Source organism: Anoplolepis gracilipes, chromosome 4, assembly GCF_047496725.1.
Source record: "Anoplolepis gracilipes chromosome 4, ASM4749672v1, whole genome shotgun sequence".
Lineage (NCBI taxonomy): Eukaryota > Metazoa > Arthropoda > Insecta > Hymenoptera > Formicidae > Anoplolepis > Anoplolepis gracilipes.
Window position 1 is genome coordinate 445,516 of NC_132973.1, and position 18,997 is coordinate 464,512.

At 37.9% G+C, this 18,997-nt stretch overlaps 1 protein-coding gene across 5 annotated transcripts in view; it reads left to right on the forward strand.

Moving 5' to 3' along the window:
• Positions 1-18,997, forward strand: part of Hth (Meis homeobox homothorax) — a 430,487-nt gene that overhangs the window by 60,848 nt on the left and 350,642 nt on the right. For all 5 annotated transcript variants that reach the window (XM_072889618.1, XM_072889616.1, XM_072889619.1 and 2 more), the window contains 2 exons: positions 1,648-1,789; positions 11,407-11,457. In XM_072889618.1, the coding sequence (XP_072745719.1) occupies positions 1,648-1,789; positions 11,407-11,457 (193 nt within the window). The remainder of the gene's footprint in view (positions 1-1,647; positions 1,790-11,406; positions 11,458-18,997) is intronic.

Consider the following 18,997-nt stretch of genomic DNA (forward strand, 5'->3'; position numbering starts at 1 on the left):
ACACGGTGTTGCACCGGCACACCAGCCTAATCTTATCTTATCCTCCTAATGCCGCGTTGCCGTAAGCATACATTGTGTGTAACACGCGCTTTTGTACGCGCAGAAGAATATTGCGTATGTGAATATGTGTATCGAATAGTGCGACAACCTTTACGTTTTTCCTCTCTTCTTTTCTCCTCGAAATGATCTTAAGGATCCTCGATACACCATGTTTTTTTGCAGTAGTATTGAGGAGTAATTTTAATTAGATACAATACCTTTTCATTCATGGATATATTCGTTTCTTCCTTTTTATTAATTTTTTATAAAGCAGTGGATTAAATTAATTTTACTTGAATATCTCGCATATTGACTTATTAATAGAGCCAGACTTTAAGCCATGCCTCGATCTGTTACGATCGATGCGAGCTATATGGCGGGACTAAAATAGCAAAAAGTATAAGAACGCTTTCGTTATTTAGCATACATCCCACCCATCGAATTTGCAATTTTCAAATTAACACGCATGTTATTTTACCCTAATCGTTATTCACAAAGGGCGACACATTCCGTATTATTGATCGTCCCCCATCATTATTCAATTTGTCTATGGATATACTGCGCGTGTCGGTAATAAAACACGGAAATTAAGAATTGAGTTAAAAAAGAAAGTGATTTGTAAAAATTAAATATTTTGAATATAATTACTAGTGGTGTAAAATAAAGAATAAAATCTTTTTTACTTACGTAATGTAAATGATATAAAATAACATATGCAAAAATAAAAGCAACGTGAGGAAATATTTTGCAAGTTTGTAACACACAAGGAGCAAATTCTAACGGTCGCACGAAAGGTGGTTCGGAATGATTTTTTCGATGGTCGACAGAGAGGAGTGGTCGGCTGCTTTTCGGTTAAGCGCTTCACGCTGGATTTCGCTTCTTCTGCCACCACGGTTGTCCAAGTTAATTGCGTCCTCGTAGCGCTAACAGGCGGCTCACCTCGTCGGTCACGCGCGGATAAGAGAAAAACGCTACGCGGATAAGAGAAAAACGCGCGGCCGCACAGAGGACGAGACTTTGTGTCGATCCGGATCGCTTTTTCGCACGGGCCACGCTTCGACGATTCGAGAAACGCTATTTACGAGCATCCGGTACATGGATGTTTCAAACACTCGCGAAGAAGAGAAGAGATGATGAGAAGGTGGACCTTCCTGGCGCGGAAATCATGCCCTATCGTTTTAAGCCTTTTGTCGTTGCAAAGAAACTCATTATCGTTGCATGAATATCTTTTTACGATGCACACGCCTTACCAATTAACGATATCGATTTATTGCACGGAGAACGCCAAGTTGGTCTCGTTCGTGATTTTCGCGCCTCCTTTCGCAAGCATTACGTTACGTAATATCGCGGGCATCGGATGATAATTTATCGTCTCTTCGCAGAAACGAATCGGGGCCCGGCGGTCAGAAGCTCGAACGACTGCGGCATTAATTAGCATGCCTGTCGAGATCGGCGTTGCTTCGCGAAACGGCGTGTGCTCCAGTTTGCGTGCTCCGTTAGCATAATATATCTTGTCGTTGGCGTACTCGCTTGCTCGCTTGCTCGCTTGCTCGCTTGCTCGCTTGCTCGCCCATGCCTTTAAACGCACTCTCTCGTTTCTTCTTTCAGACATCCCCTGTTCCCACTCCTCGCACTCATATTTGAAAAGTGCGAGCTGGCAACGTGTACGCCGCGCGAGCCTGGTGTAGCGGGTGGTGACGTCTGCTCGTCGGAAAGCTTCAACGAGGACATCGCCGTTTTCTCAAAACAGGTGAGTTTACAAAATATATATAAATGTCAATTTATTTTATGTTAGATACATGTATTCTATATCGGAGAATCCTACTGTCGACGTGTTTATATTTTTCAAATATACACATATGTAGTTTAATCTTATCTATAGAGAATACTCTAAAGTTCTTTTGATGTTCAAAGTTACACTAAAAAAGGATACACACAATTTACATACGAATCATGTAACGGTCGAGATATTAACTACAGACACACTTGCGTGGCAGAAAAGTGAAAGGATTTTATAGAGTTATAAATAACACGAAATCCACTCTTGCCGTTTAGCCTCGATGGTCCTCGCGAAAATTTTTGGTTGACGTATTGCCGTGCGATCCTTCCATAAAGAATGTCCTATGGTGATTTTTGGGCGTTCATATGAGTCACGAGGAACGTGCGTTTCATCCTGAAACAGTAGATCCATGCATGAGAACTGGCTGGGCGCGTCTTAGGCCTCGAAGAAGAAGAACCTAACCCTGCCTCTATCCGTGGGACTTATTTTTAGGATTATCGTTGAGAGAGATAGAGATAGATAGATAGAGAGAGAGAGAGAGAGAGAGAGAGAGAGAGAGATTTCGAGACCCCGAATATATGTATATACCGGACTCCGCTAGTACACCGAGACAGAAGACTCGCTCGCGCGCGTGAGCGCGTTTTTTTCTCTATTCCCTTCTTCCTATTTTTTTTTCTTTCCCTCTAGCGGCTCACCTGAGGCAGGTCCCCCCAAGGACACGCGTAGGTAACCCGAGATTCTATGGGGCCGCATGCCGTGAAACGATTTGGACCTTTTAAAACATACCATTTCGCTGTCTGCGTGCCAGGTCGTACACGTAGGTTTGTTCGAAGGCCTCGGAAAGTGTACCGGTTGAATGTGCGTTTCCGCGTGCTTTCTAGAGACAGTTCGGTTGACGCGGACATTTGCATGGATAACATGATACTTCGGAAGTGATATCCCGAAACTAGGACGACTAATGTCGTTGAAAAACGGAACATAAATATGCATATTTCATATCTGAAGGTACTATATTTTCTCTATACTAGTTTTATATCATAAAGCGACATTTTGATCTATTTTGAAACTTTTTTTTCAACTTATTACGCCTCATGTAATTAATACATTGTACTACAATACTATTGGATATTTAATCTTTCACATTTGAACGGTAAATCTTTTTGATTCAAGAGATTCTTTGCATTTAGATAGGAATAGAGAATTAAAATTTGAATCAAGCAATAATTAAAGATTTATTCACTTCCATCTGTTGTTTTTTTACGCGTAGTTTTTTTTTTTTTTTTTTTTTTAAATATAGCTACATTCTTGACAATGTATTAAGCGAGGCGACAGAATGGGCAATAAAAATGTTATCGTGCTCGTTTGCTTATAGTGAACTGATGCAAACGAATTCAGTACATTTAGATTGAGAGGTATAGAGTATGCACCAGTTGCTGCACCGTTAGATAGCTAGTATAACTTCCACAATAATTATCACATTAGCATTACGCATTTTATGTCCGTATTGATTATAGAGAAATTTTGTTTGTATTGTATATTAATTGAATTCCTACTAATTCGAAGTAACAGATAACATCTTTAAAGAGGGGTATATATACACACACACACACACACACACACACACACACACACACACACACACACACACACACACACACGCACACACATTAGAGTATAAAGGAGATAATATCTTTGTGATTGCGAAACTTTTCGCGAACTCCTTACGTCACACGATCGCGCGCTTGTACGTCATTTTATTGCTGGGGGAAAAAAAAATTTGTCTTACGTCTAAATATAGGGCGTCGGTAACACAGTAGCGGTGGCTTTGAGCAATGCTATACCGAGATAACGATAAGAATTAAGCCCCGACGCGAGGTAGGAGAAGGTGGCTGCGTGTGTATACATTATTTCGTCGTATTGATGCCGAAAAGTTTCAGACGATAAAAACGCTCCAAGTTTCCGGCGTATCGGAATTCCAGAGATAATCGATAATTACTTTCTTTCAAATAAGATACTTTTCTTTTTGTCAATAGAATCAATGCAGCATAGCGCGTTTCTACGTTATTATTTATCACGTTGACATTATTACATTAGGAGACCGTCGAAGATTCAGTCGGCGCGAAATTGGCGTGTTGTGATATTTGCATCTTAATAAGGCGCACCATAAGACACATTTCAAAACGTGCATGAAAAATAATGTTCATGACTATGGGCTTATTCCGAGACGCTGCCTTTTACTAGGATATTTTCCTCTTTCTTTTTTTTTTAGTTATATATGTTCTAATCTTAGTTATAATTAAATCCATACAATATCAAGATAAAAATTGACGATTGCAACTAATATTTTTTTCTTGCATATAATATTCTTTTCTAGTTTTAGTAATAATACGATAATAATAAGTTGGAAAAAAAGAATAAATAACGAGACGATAACATTAAAAAAAAAAAAAAGCTACGATTTATTACGTTCCTTTTTAAAGTACATATATAAAATCTTTGTTACAGTGAACATTTTAATTATTTGAAATATTTATAAATAATTTATATTGATGTTTAATAACTGATACTCTTAATTATCTCAATCAGATATTCTCGTATTGTTTTAACGAATAATACATTAATTTTGTTATGCCTATCAAGGTAATTTGAGAAATGTTGTTTTTAATTTAATGTTATCAATGTTTGTAGCATCTTGTAAAGATTAAATCTACAAATTGATTATACTTCCTTTATAATATATTATGTTAATAACATATTAAGTTAAAACTTTGACTAAAAAAAATAACTTTAATTTTCAATGATTTAACTATTATTCTGTAAAATTTTCTTCATTGACTTATCGTATTGCTACGCCAAGTTTTTCATATCTACTGTTTACAAAATGTTATTTGCGCGTATCATCACTGACTATATATATTGTTGACACGTGTATTTTAGCGGTAGCTCTTGCTCAGCCTCATATTTCAACTTACATTAAATCTCTTCTTGCCCCTTGCGCACGCACATTCAAATGCTAATAAAATCATATATCTGAATTTTGCGACTAGCAGCAACTTAATTAACGCATCAGAGAAGGTCGCTCGCGTTTGTGTTAATATCGAGATTACGATCGCGTATCGGAGTAGATAAACAAATTATATTCAGCGGATAATAGTCCTTGTCGCGAATCTTCTCTTGAATATAACATTACACGCTATATTCGTGCATACATTTTTTTTTCCTTGTGCGCTATCTTTCGATCGATCGCGTTAATTCGTGAGGTCGGTTTATCTTAATTATCAAATTGAATACGACGTATTATTCTTTTTTTATTTTTTACGCAGTTTCTCTGTTTTAGAAATATCAAACATTTTGAGTACAAATTTTCAACACGATTTTCATATTATATATTAGAATGCAGTTCAGATGTATGATTATATATATATATATATATATATATATATATATAACATATTATTATTTATATTTATATATAACATATATCTATTCTAGCCTTTGTAAATATCGATATTTAAAAGCAGACATTGCTTGCGACTGTCACTAGGCAGCAAGTCTCTCATGCCACAGTACGACGATGCACATCGGTAGATAAGCAGGTGACAATCCTCTTGCGGCGGTTTTTGAGGCGTGCCGTGCGAGACGTGTCCTTACATACCCTTCGATCCCCTCCCCCCCCTCTCTCCCTCGTATGTCGGTACCGCCACGGCGATAGGGCCGAATGACAAAAGGGCCGCACGCGGGATTATTTCGCGTTTCGTTGCGTGCCGTGCCGTGCCGTGCTGTCCTGTCCTGTGCGTACATGCGTGCATATGTACACGCATGCGTCATAGCCGCCGCGAGATGCAGCGCATGCGCGATTCACAGTCGGGGCCCGACTATGACGGTCGGCGAGTCGTGAGAAGCGGCAAAGCGTAGAGAGTTGAGCCGGCGCGCGATGGTAATGGAAGAGCTGAAGAGGAAGGGGGGGGGGAGGGGCCGGAGAGGCATCGAGAGGAACATGGGATGAGAAAGAGAGAGAAAGAAAGAAAGAAAGAGAGAAGAGAAGAGGGGCAGCAGGCTGCTCATTTTCTGCCATTGTAAATTGATCTATTCAATGGGTCCACTATTATCCCCCCCTGCGGTCCATGCATCGTGTGCCCTATGGGGGCCACGATATTCCTCCAGTCTTCCGTCTCCAACGCCCCTTCTGCATGCGCTCTCTTTCTCTTTCTTTCTCTCTTCTCCCCCGGCACCCGCCAGAGACCCCTCGCCTTCTTTCTCTCCCTCGGTTCGCGCTCTTTGCCTTCAACGTTGCCTGGCTGCAACGTGCCATCGGTCGTACCCCGCTGCGCCACGTTGCGCCGTGCCTTTGTTGCGCCCTTTTTTTCACCCGCCAAAAGAGGCATCCCGCTTTTTTTCGCGATCATCGTCGACGACCGCGTCGAAAAATTTCGCTCGCGCTTCGTCGCCTCGCGGCTGCGCACCATCTCTGTAAACCCAGCCACTCAAATGAGCGACGATATTCGCTAGATTATTAACAGAGTATGAAAACTTTTTGATCCATATTTATTCATTTATAAATTCAACGTACATGCAAAGATATTATTAATAACTAAATTATTATTTTCATTATTAAATCACAAATCTAGTTGAAAATTGATAAATTATTTCGATATTATTTAATGAAGATTTCATGCGAGACGATCGTTAAGTAGATATATATATGAATTTTAGAGCGCAATTTATTTATACCAAATTAACTTTCTGATGAGCTTAACGATCTAATATGTGTGTCGTAAAATGCGAGTGCGAGATATTACTGCTATTCACAAGCAAAGCATTTTTCCGATGGTGTAATAGTGTCTTGCATGAATTGAAACTGAATTAGGAGATGTGGGCGTGCATGTGTTCACGATGTCGCGATTCTATGTCACGCTCACAAATACATGGAAAGAGAGAGAGCCCAAGAAGAAAGATCCTATCGGAGATTTATTGGTACAATTAGGATGCACCTCTTGAAGCATTAAACTTTCATAAAATACCTAATGGCGATCGCTAGAGAACGTATCCTATTCAAATGTAAACTGTTGGTTCTTCCGTCTCTAACGTTCATTCACCTTTCTTCCTGTTCAGCTTTACGAGTCAAAAATCTGATACACAAAAATGTATCATATACGTCAATATTATATACCATAAATATATATTATAAATTTATTTTTACATTGAAAGAAATTTTACGCGCAAAGTCATAAATATAAATAAGAAGTATAATAAAAAGCATTATATTCATATGTGCAATATTATTTCTCATGTGCAATAAATATTTTTTTATTTTCAAATATATAAATGTTCAAAAAAGAAAATATTTTTTACAGTTAAACTAATCAAAGAATAAATTCTCCAAGCAATTTGAATTAATTATCAACAAGTCGTTATGAGAACCGGTACACCATCAAAGTGTTTCAATTTCAATAGATTTTAATAGAAATTCGAGACAATCGTTTCATTGTACAATATTACACATATTTATTAATTCGCGAGAAAAGTACACATCAAGTTTTTTGTATGTACCTAATGCGGAGTACACGATGATTTTGTTATCATTCGTGCGTAGTTTTGTCATCACGTAAGCAGGGAAATACCAGTTCGGACGTAGATTTCGTGTATTAATAAATGTAGTATCAAAATCAGGAATGTCGTGCAAAATGTCGCGCGAGTGTTTTGTGCTTTTAAAGATGCATCAAGGATTAGGAAAAGATGAGTAGGCCTGGGATGGCGTCGGGCTTGTGGGAGCAATCAGATAAGGTACTTTATTATGTATTATTCGCGAAATTAATTTATTTGTCGCGATTATCGTATAACATATTTCGTGAAATTTCATTTGGATGTGTGTGTGTGTGTGTGTGTGTGTGTGAAGCTGGCGTCTTACTTTTTGGAAATTCATTAATTGTTGAGAGTTTTAGTTTTATTTTTAATAGATTTTGAATTCTTGATAGATTAAACAGATTGCCGGCCATTAAACGAATGGCCCGGGAAAAAATTGAGACAAACTGAGACGCTAATCACATTTCAGTTGTTCTATCAACTTGAAACGAAATTTTGTGTCGTTCTGTAATCACTTATTCTTCCCGAACAGAGTTCTAGGTATGTGTAAAAAATATTAGAATATTTATTAAACAGATTATCGAGACCCCGGTGTAACATGAAATCTTATTTAAAGCCGATAGAACTATATATCGAAAATACAATCAGTATCTGACTGCAATAATTATACGTCCAGTATCAGTAAGCGATTTAATTTGTTTAATTAATATTTTAATAATTTTTACGCATAGAATTTTTTGTAGAACTATTATGAAATTGTCAAGCGCATAAAAACATTCATTAATTTTTACTAATTTAGATATAGAGGCATTAAATTGTATTCGCGTAATTTGTTGTTGTGTCAGTTACAGATACATCTCGAAATTGTATAAATGTTGATATATTTTACATAGATTGGATGAAAAAATATATTTTAAAAAGAAAATAATTAAATTCAAATGTTCATCTACTAGAAACATTTATAATGTTTTTATTTTTAAAGAGAATAATTGAGATGTTTTTTGCTCAAATAGTTAAAGCGTGTAGAAGAAGATTTGTCTCGAAAAATTGTTTGAATTTTTCACAGGCGTTTTGTTTTTTTTTTTTTTTTTTTTTTTGTCTCAAACCTTAAAAGCATAGAATTGACCATTGTACTAAACACTTTTTCTAGCTCTAAAAGTTACTGTCACCCGCAAACAACAAAAAATTATCATTTTCATCGCATCCATGACGTGCTTACTTACATGGGATGCTTTCATGTTACCAGTAATAGTAACGGTAAAATGTTCTTTGACCTCGAGAAGATATATTGTTGACTAGTAAAAAAACTGACTACAACAAGCATAGCGAAAGTTAACTATAGTATAGTAGTAATGTGTTAGGTTGAAAAAGTTGTAAATTCGTTATGGTATTTAGAAAAAAGATCTTTTTTTATTGCCACAGGAGGTGGGACCAAATTTTGGAAAAACTGGTGAAAATTAATGTCTCTTTCTCGATTTTTTTTTGAGAAGTATTATCTAGTTATGAATTGACACTACACCTTATTATTAGTTGAATGTTATGTTGTATATTTATTGCTATTTTTACAATCACAAAAAATGCAATAGAATCATAAAATATTGATTGAAATAATAAAAATTATAGTTGATTTTTCTTAAGCATTTCTGTTGATTCTGATTTGCATGGAACATATATTTGCAAAAAAAAAACGAAATAACAAGATATTCTTTGAAATTTATTAGGGCTACGCGTGATTCTTGAAATACAAAAAAAAAAAAAAAATATGTTGAAAAATATTTAAATTATAATATATTATATATATTATATATAATATAATATAATATAATAATAATAATATAATAAATAATAATAATTATATATATATAAAAATATAAATATTATATATATAATTATATATAAAATATAATAAATAATAATAATAATAAAAAAAAAAAAAAAAAAAATTATAATAATATAATAAAAAAAATTTTTTAGAAATGAAATAAAAAAAAAATAATTAAAAAAATTAGAAAACTTTTCGTCTACATATGAGTATTCCGCGTAGTGTATTTCGGCCTGCATCGAGTTCTCCAATTGAGAAGGGAAGGGTTACGAGAAGCGAGGGTTCGAGGGGGCGGCAGCAATAGCAGAGAAAGCGAGCAACAGCAACAGCAACAGCCTCTAAAGCAGCTGCTCCGTATATCTCTCGGCAAGATCGGCGCACACTGGGAAAGTCTCAACACACGGCGTGCGTACGCATTTTCCCTCCATGTGGACCCTCGTACGTGCACACGTCCGAGATCGTCCCGAACAGACACCCCGCTTGCTGGAACGAGAGTATTCTCTAAATATTATCGCATAATATTTTTACCGCCTTCGCCGCGCTAAGTTATGCGCGTTCGACAGTTAGCAAATGCTGACGTTTCTATACGCATCTATCGATGTTTGTTTTCTCATGGAACATTCTCGATCGCGCGAGCGGTCGACTTCCTTCGCCATTACGTTTCATGCGATGATAGTATTTTTGTTCTTTCTATGGAACTTTACATTGCGTTGTCGCTGCTTCAATATCGCAAGATAGAAGAGAAAATTGTTTCTCTTGTATCGCTGTATAAATAAATTGTTTCTTGTAAACTAGACGAAATGTATCGTGCAATCACTGTTGAGTTAAACGCTGCCTAACTTTGCCAATTTTCTCATTTCCCATTATTCTCCCTCGGACGATACTTTTTATTGCGCAGACTGCTGCCAAGCTTTTTACGAATGCGTCAGCACGTGTATGAACGGCGTATGAACGACTGCACCGTTTCGGGAAAAACGGTGTGCAAAGAATCATAAGCAGCGATACGCCGAGAGGGAGGCAGCTGGGTACAGAAAAGAGAAACGGGCTGTTTACAATTTGTAATCTTGCCTACCTGCGTGGCGCTTAACTCGTTGCTCGGGAACCGTCGAAAAAGCGCGATGACAGGACCGCGCAAGAACTAGTCCTCCCTCCCTTACCTTTCCCTACGAACAGTTGACAGTATTTTTGTCGCACGAGACGCCTTCATTACCTATACACTCAGAATACAGGAGGAATACAAGAGGAATACAGGAGAGCTCGAGGACTCTCCCATTCAGAATTCCGGCTCATGAATACGCGCTCTTGCCTGGGAATTCGTGCGTGAGGACAATATTTCATTATCCATGATTTTTTTTCTTTCTTAGAAGAGCGACGCTCCTGACTGAATCTCACGTTTCTTGACTCTTTGGATATTCGATATTGTAAGAGAGAAATGATTCTTTCTTGGGAAGAATAACTTCGTCTTCGAACTTCGTCTAATATATTCCGTGTGTAATAAATAATAATGGCATATAATAATTTCAACAAGTTTACATTAATTTTCTGTAAATTAAAAATAAAACTTGCTAATCATATGTATACTTATTTTCGTAATCGATTTTGATATTAGCCAGCACGCATTCTTTTTCAGTGGCAAAACGAATTGGCCCCGTAGAGAGTTAATGATACCCCGAAAGCTCTAATCTGATCGTTTGATCTAATGTTGTAGATAGCACGAGTCTGAAACGCTGCAAACGAGATTAGTTATGTGGTTTTTTCTTTCTCTCGTCGAAAAGTTTGAATATCAATTCGAAAATAGTTTGTTTTTTTTCCATTTTGATCGCGATGCGAATGTCTGAGAATTTTAACAACGCCTCCTTTGGCTCTTCCATTGCTGTCTGCCTTCTCGATTTGCCGCCGGGATTCCATCGCGTTTCCGTTTCTGTACATACGAATTGAACAGTGGGAGTCCAATTAAGAGGAAGCACGCGAAGGAAATCGCTTTGAGAAAGAGGTGCGAAGAGAGGAAGAGAGAAGGGGGAGAGATGTAGCGCGGAGGCTTGGCTGTACTCATGTGTATCCCTATACATATATGTATGTACACCGCGATACGATCGTCCGACAATCGTCGATGTAGCTTTAATACCGCAATTATGTTGGATCCAATTATTAACGATCTTATATGTGTGTCTGTGTGTTACAGATCAGACAAGAGAAGCCGTACTACATTGCGGACCCGGAGGTGGATTCGTTGGTGAGTAATTTCTCTATTTGTTTGTTTATACTTATGTGTGCAAGCGAGATATTTGTTGCGTTTCTTGATATCGCTTATCCGTGGCTCATAATTTCCTTCAGTACATTCGTGCAATTTCCTTGAAAAATCGCGCGTGTTACAATTTGCACAAATTTACACGCGAGAATAGCGGCAAGTTCTTTGCGTTCAGACACGGATCGAGGATTAATTACGATATCAATTAAATCGAGAGAAGAAAGATATTTTGAGTGAGCGAGACCTTGAGACCGCGTTATCCGCTGGATTTAACGGCGTGTAAATAGCGAGAAGTCTCGTCGTCGCGTTATATTTTTCCTGGCGGCTCCGCTAATCGCCCAATTTCATCGGAGGTGATTGTCTGTCGAGATACCGAAATACGGTCGGTCGACTTCAACGACAAAATAACGAACCAGGAAGTAAGGTAACAACACACGAGTCAGCGCCAGTGTGTTCCACACTCTCTGTTTTTTCTCTCTTTCAGTGAGTGGAATAATTAACGGAATAGAGCGTTATCGTTGCGCGCTTCCATTCGTCGTTATTCCCGTCGAAACACGGATTCGGAGTTTCACAAGGACGGATACATTCATTATGAGATATCTGGATGATAAAGTATCGTGTCTCACCAAAACAAATGTTGCATTCCTCTGTGGTCTTTTAAATGTGGTTGAAATTAAAAGTGGTTGCACTATCGCTCTAAATCTCATTCAAATTTTTATTAATAGATAAATACATAATGTGTAATTTAATTATTTATTTATTTATTTTATTATTTATTATGAATAAATATCTGAAATATCAAATATAATATGCATAATTCGATCCGGATAGCATATATTATAGTAGTGTATTGGAAGGTCAATGAAGTAATTTTCAGACTTAGTTTATGGTTCGATAATTAAAAATTCAAGTTAAAAACAGTTTAATTAAAAATACGCGGCAATATTCTTGTACGGTATATTGTTTTCTGAGTGGACGTGTTGATGGCCATTTTGCTCAAAGTTTCAACGTCGAAAGTTGATCGTCGAAAAGATGCAGAGGAAGAAATATTTTAGGCGACCCTCCGCACGCGCACTCCGATCGAGATAACGGGGTAGAGTGGGCTTTTTAAATAACTCCGAGTGTGTATTTTTCGTCGATGAGAATGCGTACGCGAGGCCTTACCGCGATGGTTAGGACAACTTAGAATCAAACCGCCATTATGAATTCCTTGAGAAGTTGTTGCCATTTCTGACGTAGTTCTTCTACGGCTCATATTGTGCTCTTCAAGGTTTTTCACAAGAACTGCATGAAATCATTAAAATACATATATTGTATATGAACTATTTTTAGTAGTTATTGTTTTCTAAAGACTATTAGTCGTTATGCACGCGCAGAAAAACTTGAATATTTTAAGATTCAGATTTGAATTATTTAAGATTATGTCTAAAAAATTATATCTTTATGTTCATATCAGCATAACTAACATAAATGAAAATAATATTTTTAAAATACTTAAATATTAATTTTTACTCGCATGTGCTTATAAAATACAATTTAGTACAATTAGAATTGAGAATTCAATTGAGTATTTGTTTTCAAATATTCAAATAACGTTATAGATTTGCTATATATATGAAGAGTAAAATTTTACGATTGTAACATTTTTGATCAAAAATATCTTATTATTTTATTTAAATTGTAATATGAATTTTTTTTATTTATTAGTCAATTTTGTTTGACAGGAGTATATTCGATAAATATATATATTTTTATTGTTGCACATATTAAGTTATTTTCGTGAAGACGTTTTTGACATCAGTGAGGACAATTCTTATTTAAAAAAAAATATATATATAGAAATGCTACATTTTTCAAAATCAGTGTATTGAGTTAATGCCAAACTGCTGTTTTTCTTATTTTGACTTTTTGTATGAGACAAGATAAAGATAGCGAGAGTAATAGCGAGGAATGCATTTCGCCCAGCTCTGTTCTCGCGCTGTTGCCCACAATTTTTCGAAACGTCACGTCCGTTACCTGGCTTGTCACGACCGTAAATATTCCCGCAAGGTGGTAACTTGTGTCTCTCACCACCGTTGTCACAACTGTCGACTGATCTTATTTAAAAATAGGAGTATAAAGAAAGAGAGAGAGAGAGAGAGAGAGAAAGAGGGGGCGGGGGGAAACTACATATATGTATATATGAAAATTTGGGAGGTAAAAACAATTTTACTTATACAATAATAATGCAAAGTAAAAAAAAAAAAAAATACATACGATGATATCTAACATTCAAGATGCGAAATCGCCTTAATGTATAATTATTATACCTTTTGGAATCCTTAAAACTTGTTATTTTTACTAGCTTACTATTTATTACTTTTTGGATCAAAGTATAAATCACGTGAAATCTGCGCATAGCTCACGGCTATTCTCAATGTGCGTATTCGTAAAAAGCCGCTTCTGGCAGGTGTGACGAGTAATAAATCGAGAAAGTTAAATGGACTAATCGGATAAAAATTTTTATATCGTCTACCACTTATACCAGCACTAGCCTATGGTAGGTCGACTGGAAGGCTTCTCGAGGCTGATGCATTCGTTGTTACATTCACTAGTGCAGTCACCGTTGCGTAGTTGCTTACCGGTAGTTACCGGTAGGAAGGCTGGCGGAAGGTGGCGTGGCTTCATTACGTCCGTGGCAAATCGCAATCTACGAGCAATGAGCTTCTATCGTAAAGAAGAGGCACGTAACATTCGCGCTTTTTGCTTCGTCCGCCTCGTTCGGCCTTACTCTCTTCTTCCGCCGCCTCCCGTCTTCTCTTTCTCTTCGGCAGTCTCGAGTCTCTTCTTTTCTCTTGCTAATTCCTCGACCGTCTTTCTTTTACCGCGTTCTCTATCTCTTCGAATGGAAGTGCAGGCTGTTCCTCTTCTGCAATCCTGCGGACGCTAATCGAGCGGAGTTTTTTGCCGATAATTTCGCAGAACGGAAAAGTCACCGAGTTAGATTACTTGCTTTCCAAGTTGAACGCGGCGAATTCCTCATCGTTTTCCTCATCGGTTGTTAGTGGTCAGTACTGCGACGAAGAGACCTATTTATTTATTTATTTATTTTTTTTTTTTTTGTATTACAAACGATTGTGCGAGTATGAAAAGACTTGGAATGCAGCAAATCTATAATTTGTGATCATTATTCTTGCATGCAAAACCGATATATCGATCGATTGTCGCTGACATGACAAACTAAAGATCTGTAAAGACAATTACAGACAACGATTAATCACAAATGACGCTGGAATTCACAATTTCAAATAGAATGCCGACAAATTTTTCTGCTTTTTCGTAAATTTCAATCTGTCGCGATGTACAAATTAAATGTAATAGAACGCGTTCCTTGAAAACATATTTTTAAAGACGGATTAGACACTTTGAATTTTCACGAGAGTTTCTTAGAACATCTCCAGACATAACGATACGCTCTCAGACGGTTTCGCGCGTATTCCAGTAAATCGCGGAGAGTTTCCTGATGGACCTAAACGGGGAAATCGCGCGAGGAGACACCACGTGGGCGGACAGAACGGCGTCTCGGCTTTTTAGTGCGTGCGTCGTAAACGGAACGAAGGAAAAGACGTCGTCTTTCGCGCGGCGGAAGGCGGCAAAGCGAGCAGCGCGACACGACGGACCGCTAAACTCGCGAGAAGAAGCCGACTGTGCGACAGAGATGGACGTGAGAGAGCGAGAAACGCGGATGGCGGGAAGAGGAGGTAGAGGAGGTAGAGGAGGTAGAAGAGGGTCAACCCTCGTCTCGTATACGCGCTTAAATAATATTCCCATTAGCATAAGCGAGAAATGAGCCAATGAGATGCTAATTGCCGGGTCTTGCGTTTGGAGAATAATTATTATTGCGAGGGGGCATTCTACTCTTCGGCCGGACGTTGGACTTGCCTTCGTGATTTACTTGTGGCGCGGCACGTTGCAACGTCGGAATGCGCGGCAAGAAATGATATTAAAGAGAACTTGGTTATTAATTTTTCAAGTAATTATGGTATGTATAATATTGTGGTATATATGAAATATTAATTGTGTGTGCTCTGTGTGATTCACAAACGCAATTCTTGCGCAATGCGATAACCCGAACAGTTGTTGGTAAAGATTTCGTTCCGCAATATCTCGGAAAGTCCGCGGCGATGTCGAATCTGCTCTGGATAACAGATACGATTCCGATATCGAAGCGAAATGTTTTCTTATCGCGAGATTAATTTTAAGCTGTATTACGTAGATATATACTGCGCTGTAGATGTCAAAATATATTCTTTTTTTTTTTTTTTTTTTATAAAATTGCCCGCAATGTAAATCATTCGTTGAAGCGCCGCATGTGTTCGGGCACGATAAAATACGCGACGTTTTTACATATTGCGTCAAATTTATTTTACATTTATTTGCATCAATTTCTTTTTTTTATTTTTGGTCATGTTTAGAGAAATTTTTAAATCGCTACACATATATTTTACATGAATTCCATCCTATATTTCAGTCCGAAACATTCTGTGATAAAAAATTCGAGCGACTCATTAATCAGTAAACTCTGGATCTCGACAGATTAGAGGCGCACAAATAGTGTACAAATAATTCTTTATGGAAACTTTATCTTTTTGTGTTATTGTATTATAGATTTTGTACATATATATTATATATATTATATAGATTACATCATACGTTTTCGTACGTCGATAAAAATGAAGGAAAAATTAGGTAAAATTGCGCGTAATATTTTGAACTCGGAATGAAATCGAAGTGGTCAAAAGTCAAGAAAATATATACGCGAGAGTAGTGATTCGACAAGAATCGACAAGTGAACCGTTCGCATCCTCTTCGCTGCATGCGTGTCGTCGTTCCTTCAGCACGCGATTAGCGCAAGTATCGTGCGTGTGTTTCCAAGACTCGATCGCTACGGGCAATATTATCGCTGATTATTGCAATTTTGTTGCAATTCTCCGTCTCGTCGCCATCGCGATTGTCAATATTAAAGGATCGCCGGGCGTCATCAGCGCAACTTTCTCGCAATTTCTATACAATACGACCAAGTGAGAGAATCGACGAGTATCCGTTGATTGAATTATTCCAATAATGATGTTCATTATTTAACATCCGGCATGGATCCACGAACGAAAACCTTTCAGCGCGAAACTAACGACTCTCAGTGCGGCGCTGAAAGAAACGATCATAATCGTGTGATTAAGATTTTACGACCGCGTGTATTATATACGCGCGTCTTGCATTTTGGAATATTTGTGCGAATATCGTGCAATTTCTCTTCGCATCCTTCTTTCGCTTTCTTCGTATATATAAATATCGTAAAAACGTTTTCTCGCTCTCTTCTTCTGAGACCGATGCACCAGCATAGCACTACTGATAAACACATTGTCGGAACGCATTCGGTTTTTTTTTTTTTTTTTTTTTTTTTTTTTTCTACTTATCCTCGGTAAAAATATGTTGGTCTTATCTTTGCTTCGTGTAGCCTGAGAAGTTGAGAAACAGGCGTGCCTTCCGACTGATGGACAAAAAGAGATATTTATCTGGTCCCCGTTCTGAGGTTCAGGAACGTACTCGTGTGTATTCGCCGGGCTTCTTCCGCCTACGCCAGGACCGTCTCATACTGGTGGCGATATTATATCCACGACGCTTCTTTTTGCCGTAGTGGTTTGTGAATTAGGACTAAAGAACTCGGGTGAAGAAGGCGAAGGTCCGAGTGTCCCGCAGTGACTCCTTCAACTCAAAAGGGAAACCACTGTTCGGACTGTGCTGAGGGAGGAAAGAGAGAACCGTTGCGAATGTGTAAAGTATAATGTAACAGAGGGACTGCCGAACATACGACCACTCCGGTGGTCCCTTATGCGTGGGCCTTTCGACGAATGATGCGACCAACGTGGCCTTGCGATTTGATCGCAATCCTTCTTGACACAATTATTCTCAAACCAGAGCGAAACCAAATCTGTCAAGGTAGATTTTATCTTTTCTCTTTTTTTCTCAAACGAATTTTACTACATTATATATATATATATATATATATATATATATATATATATATATATATATATATATATATATTTAAATATATTTAAATATATTTAAATATTAAAATATTGTAAATAAGAATTATATAAAGTATCATGAATTTTAGTAGAATACGATTATATTTAATATAGGGATTTATTTATTATTATTTCTCTTTCGTACATTCTCAAAATAATTTTAAAATGTTTATTATTTTCAAAACATATATAATGTATCTTTTTTTTTAAATTTCTTTTGAGTAGTTATTAACATGTTGACGACGAGTATTATTCATTTTACAATCGCGGAGATTAAAATTTGAAGATATGAAATAAAGCACGTGCTCGATGGTTTGAACGATGAGACGGGCGTCGATTATCGGTCGTTTGGATACGTTAAATATTTAAGCAAGCCACGGCGCATACGTCATCGTCGGGACTACGAGATGGGATCGCGTGTCGTCTAATAAATTCGGTACGTTGAAGCGTGGCTACGAATTAATTAGACGCGCGCGAGCGAGCGTGCGGAATGAGACGAGTCGCGACGCAGAATCGCGAGCGCGTGGCTTTTATCGATACCGGGTCATTGCGTATCAATATATTCGAACTGATTAAACTCCAGCGTAGTTATCTGTGCATTGAATATCCGATAAGAGTGGACAAACATACCAGGGATTCGTGCACGTGCTCGAATATAAACCGAAACAACTTTAAACAACTCTTCGTTAATCGCGCGCGTTCGCTCGCTCGCAAGAGGGGTTTGTGCGCTCGTTAAGGCTTTACCGATCGTAAAGACCGGAAATGTTTTATTTATACGGAGCATATTCCGTGGTAGAGAAATTGATTTTATAATTCCCATGGCGGTAATTAGCGGCGGCGACGTCGACGGTGCGTAACACCGGGCAAAAACGACACATATTGTGTTGGTCGAACATCGCTGAATGGATTTCTCGAGTGTATTACGACAAGAACGGCACGGATACGACGTATATATATATATATATATATCTATATATACATGTATGTTTTGTAATGTGATTATTCGGCAAGAAAATGAGAGGCATTGCGAGACTAACGAAGCGCGAACCCGATCGCGGGCGACAATCAAGAGCGCGTAAAATCATTTCGGAGCGAGTCGAGATGCTTTTAGCGACCGCGAGGATGTCCCACGGTGTGCGTGCGTGCCGGTGCACCTTCCGTGGCGTACGTTTTGCTCACGGGTTTATGTCGTCTCTGTATGTGGAGAAACGACGACGAAAAAGAGCAAACCAACATCGCGCACCTTCTTCCGAGCTCGTTGTACCGCTCGTTAAGACATTAATGTTGCCGAAAATATTCGCAAAAATGCAGGTGCAGTTAAACGATCGCCTCTGCATATACGAAACCCCACCTCGTGTGCATGTCTCACTTACAGAAGATCGGTGAGATTTTCAACGTTGCTCACTTGTAACTATCATGATGTTAAGGAGGTTGATAAGTCACTTTTTCGGGATCGG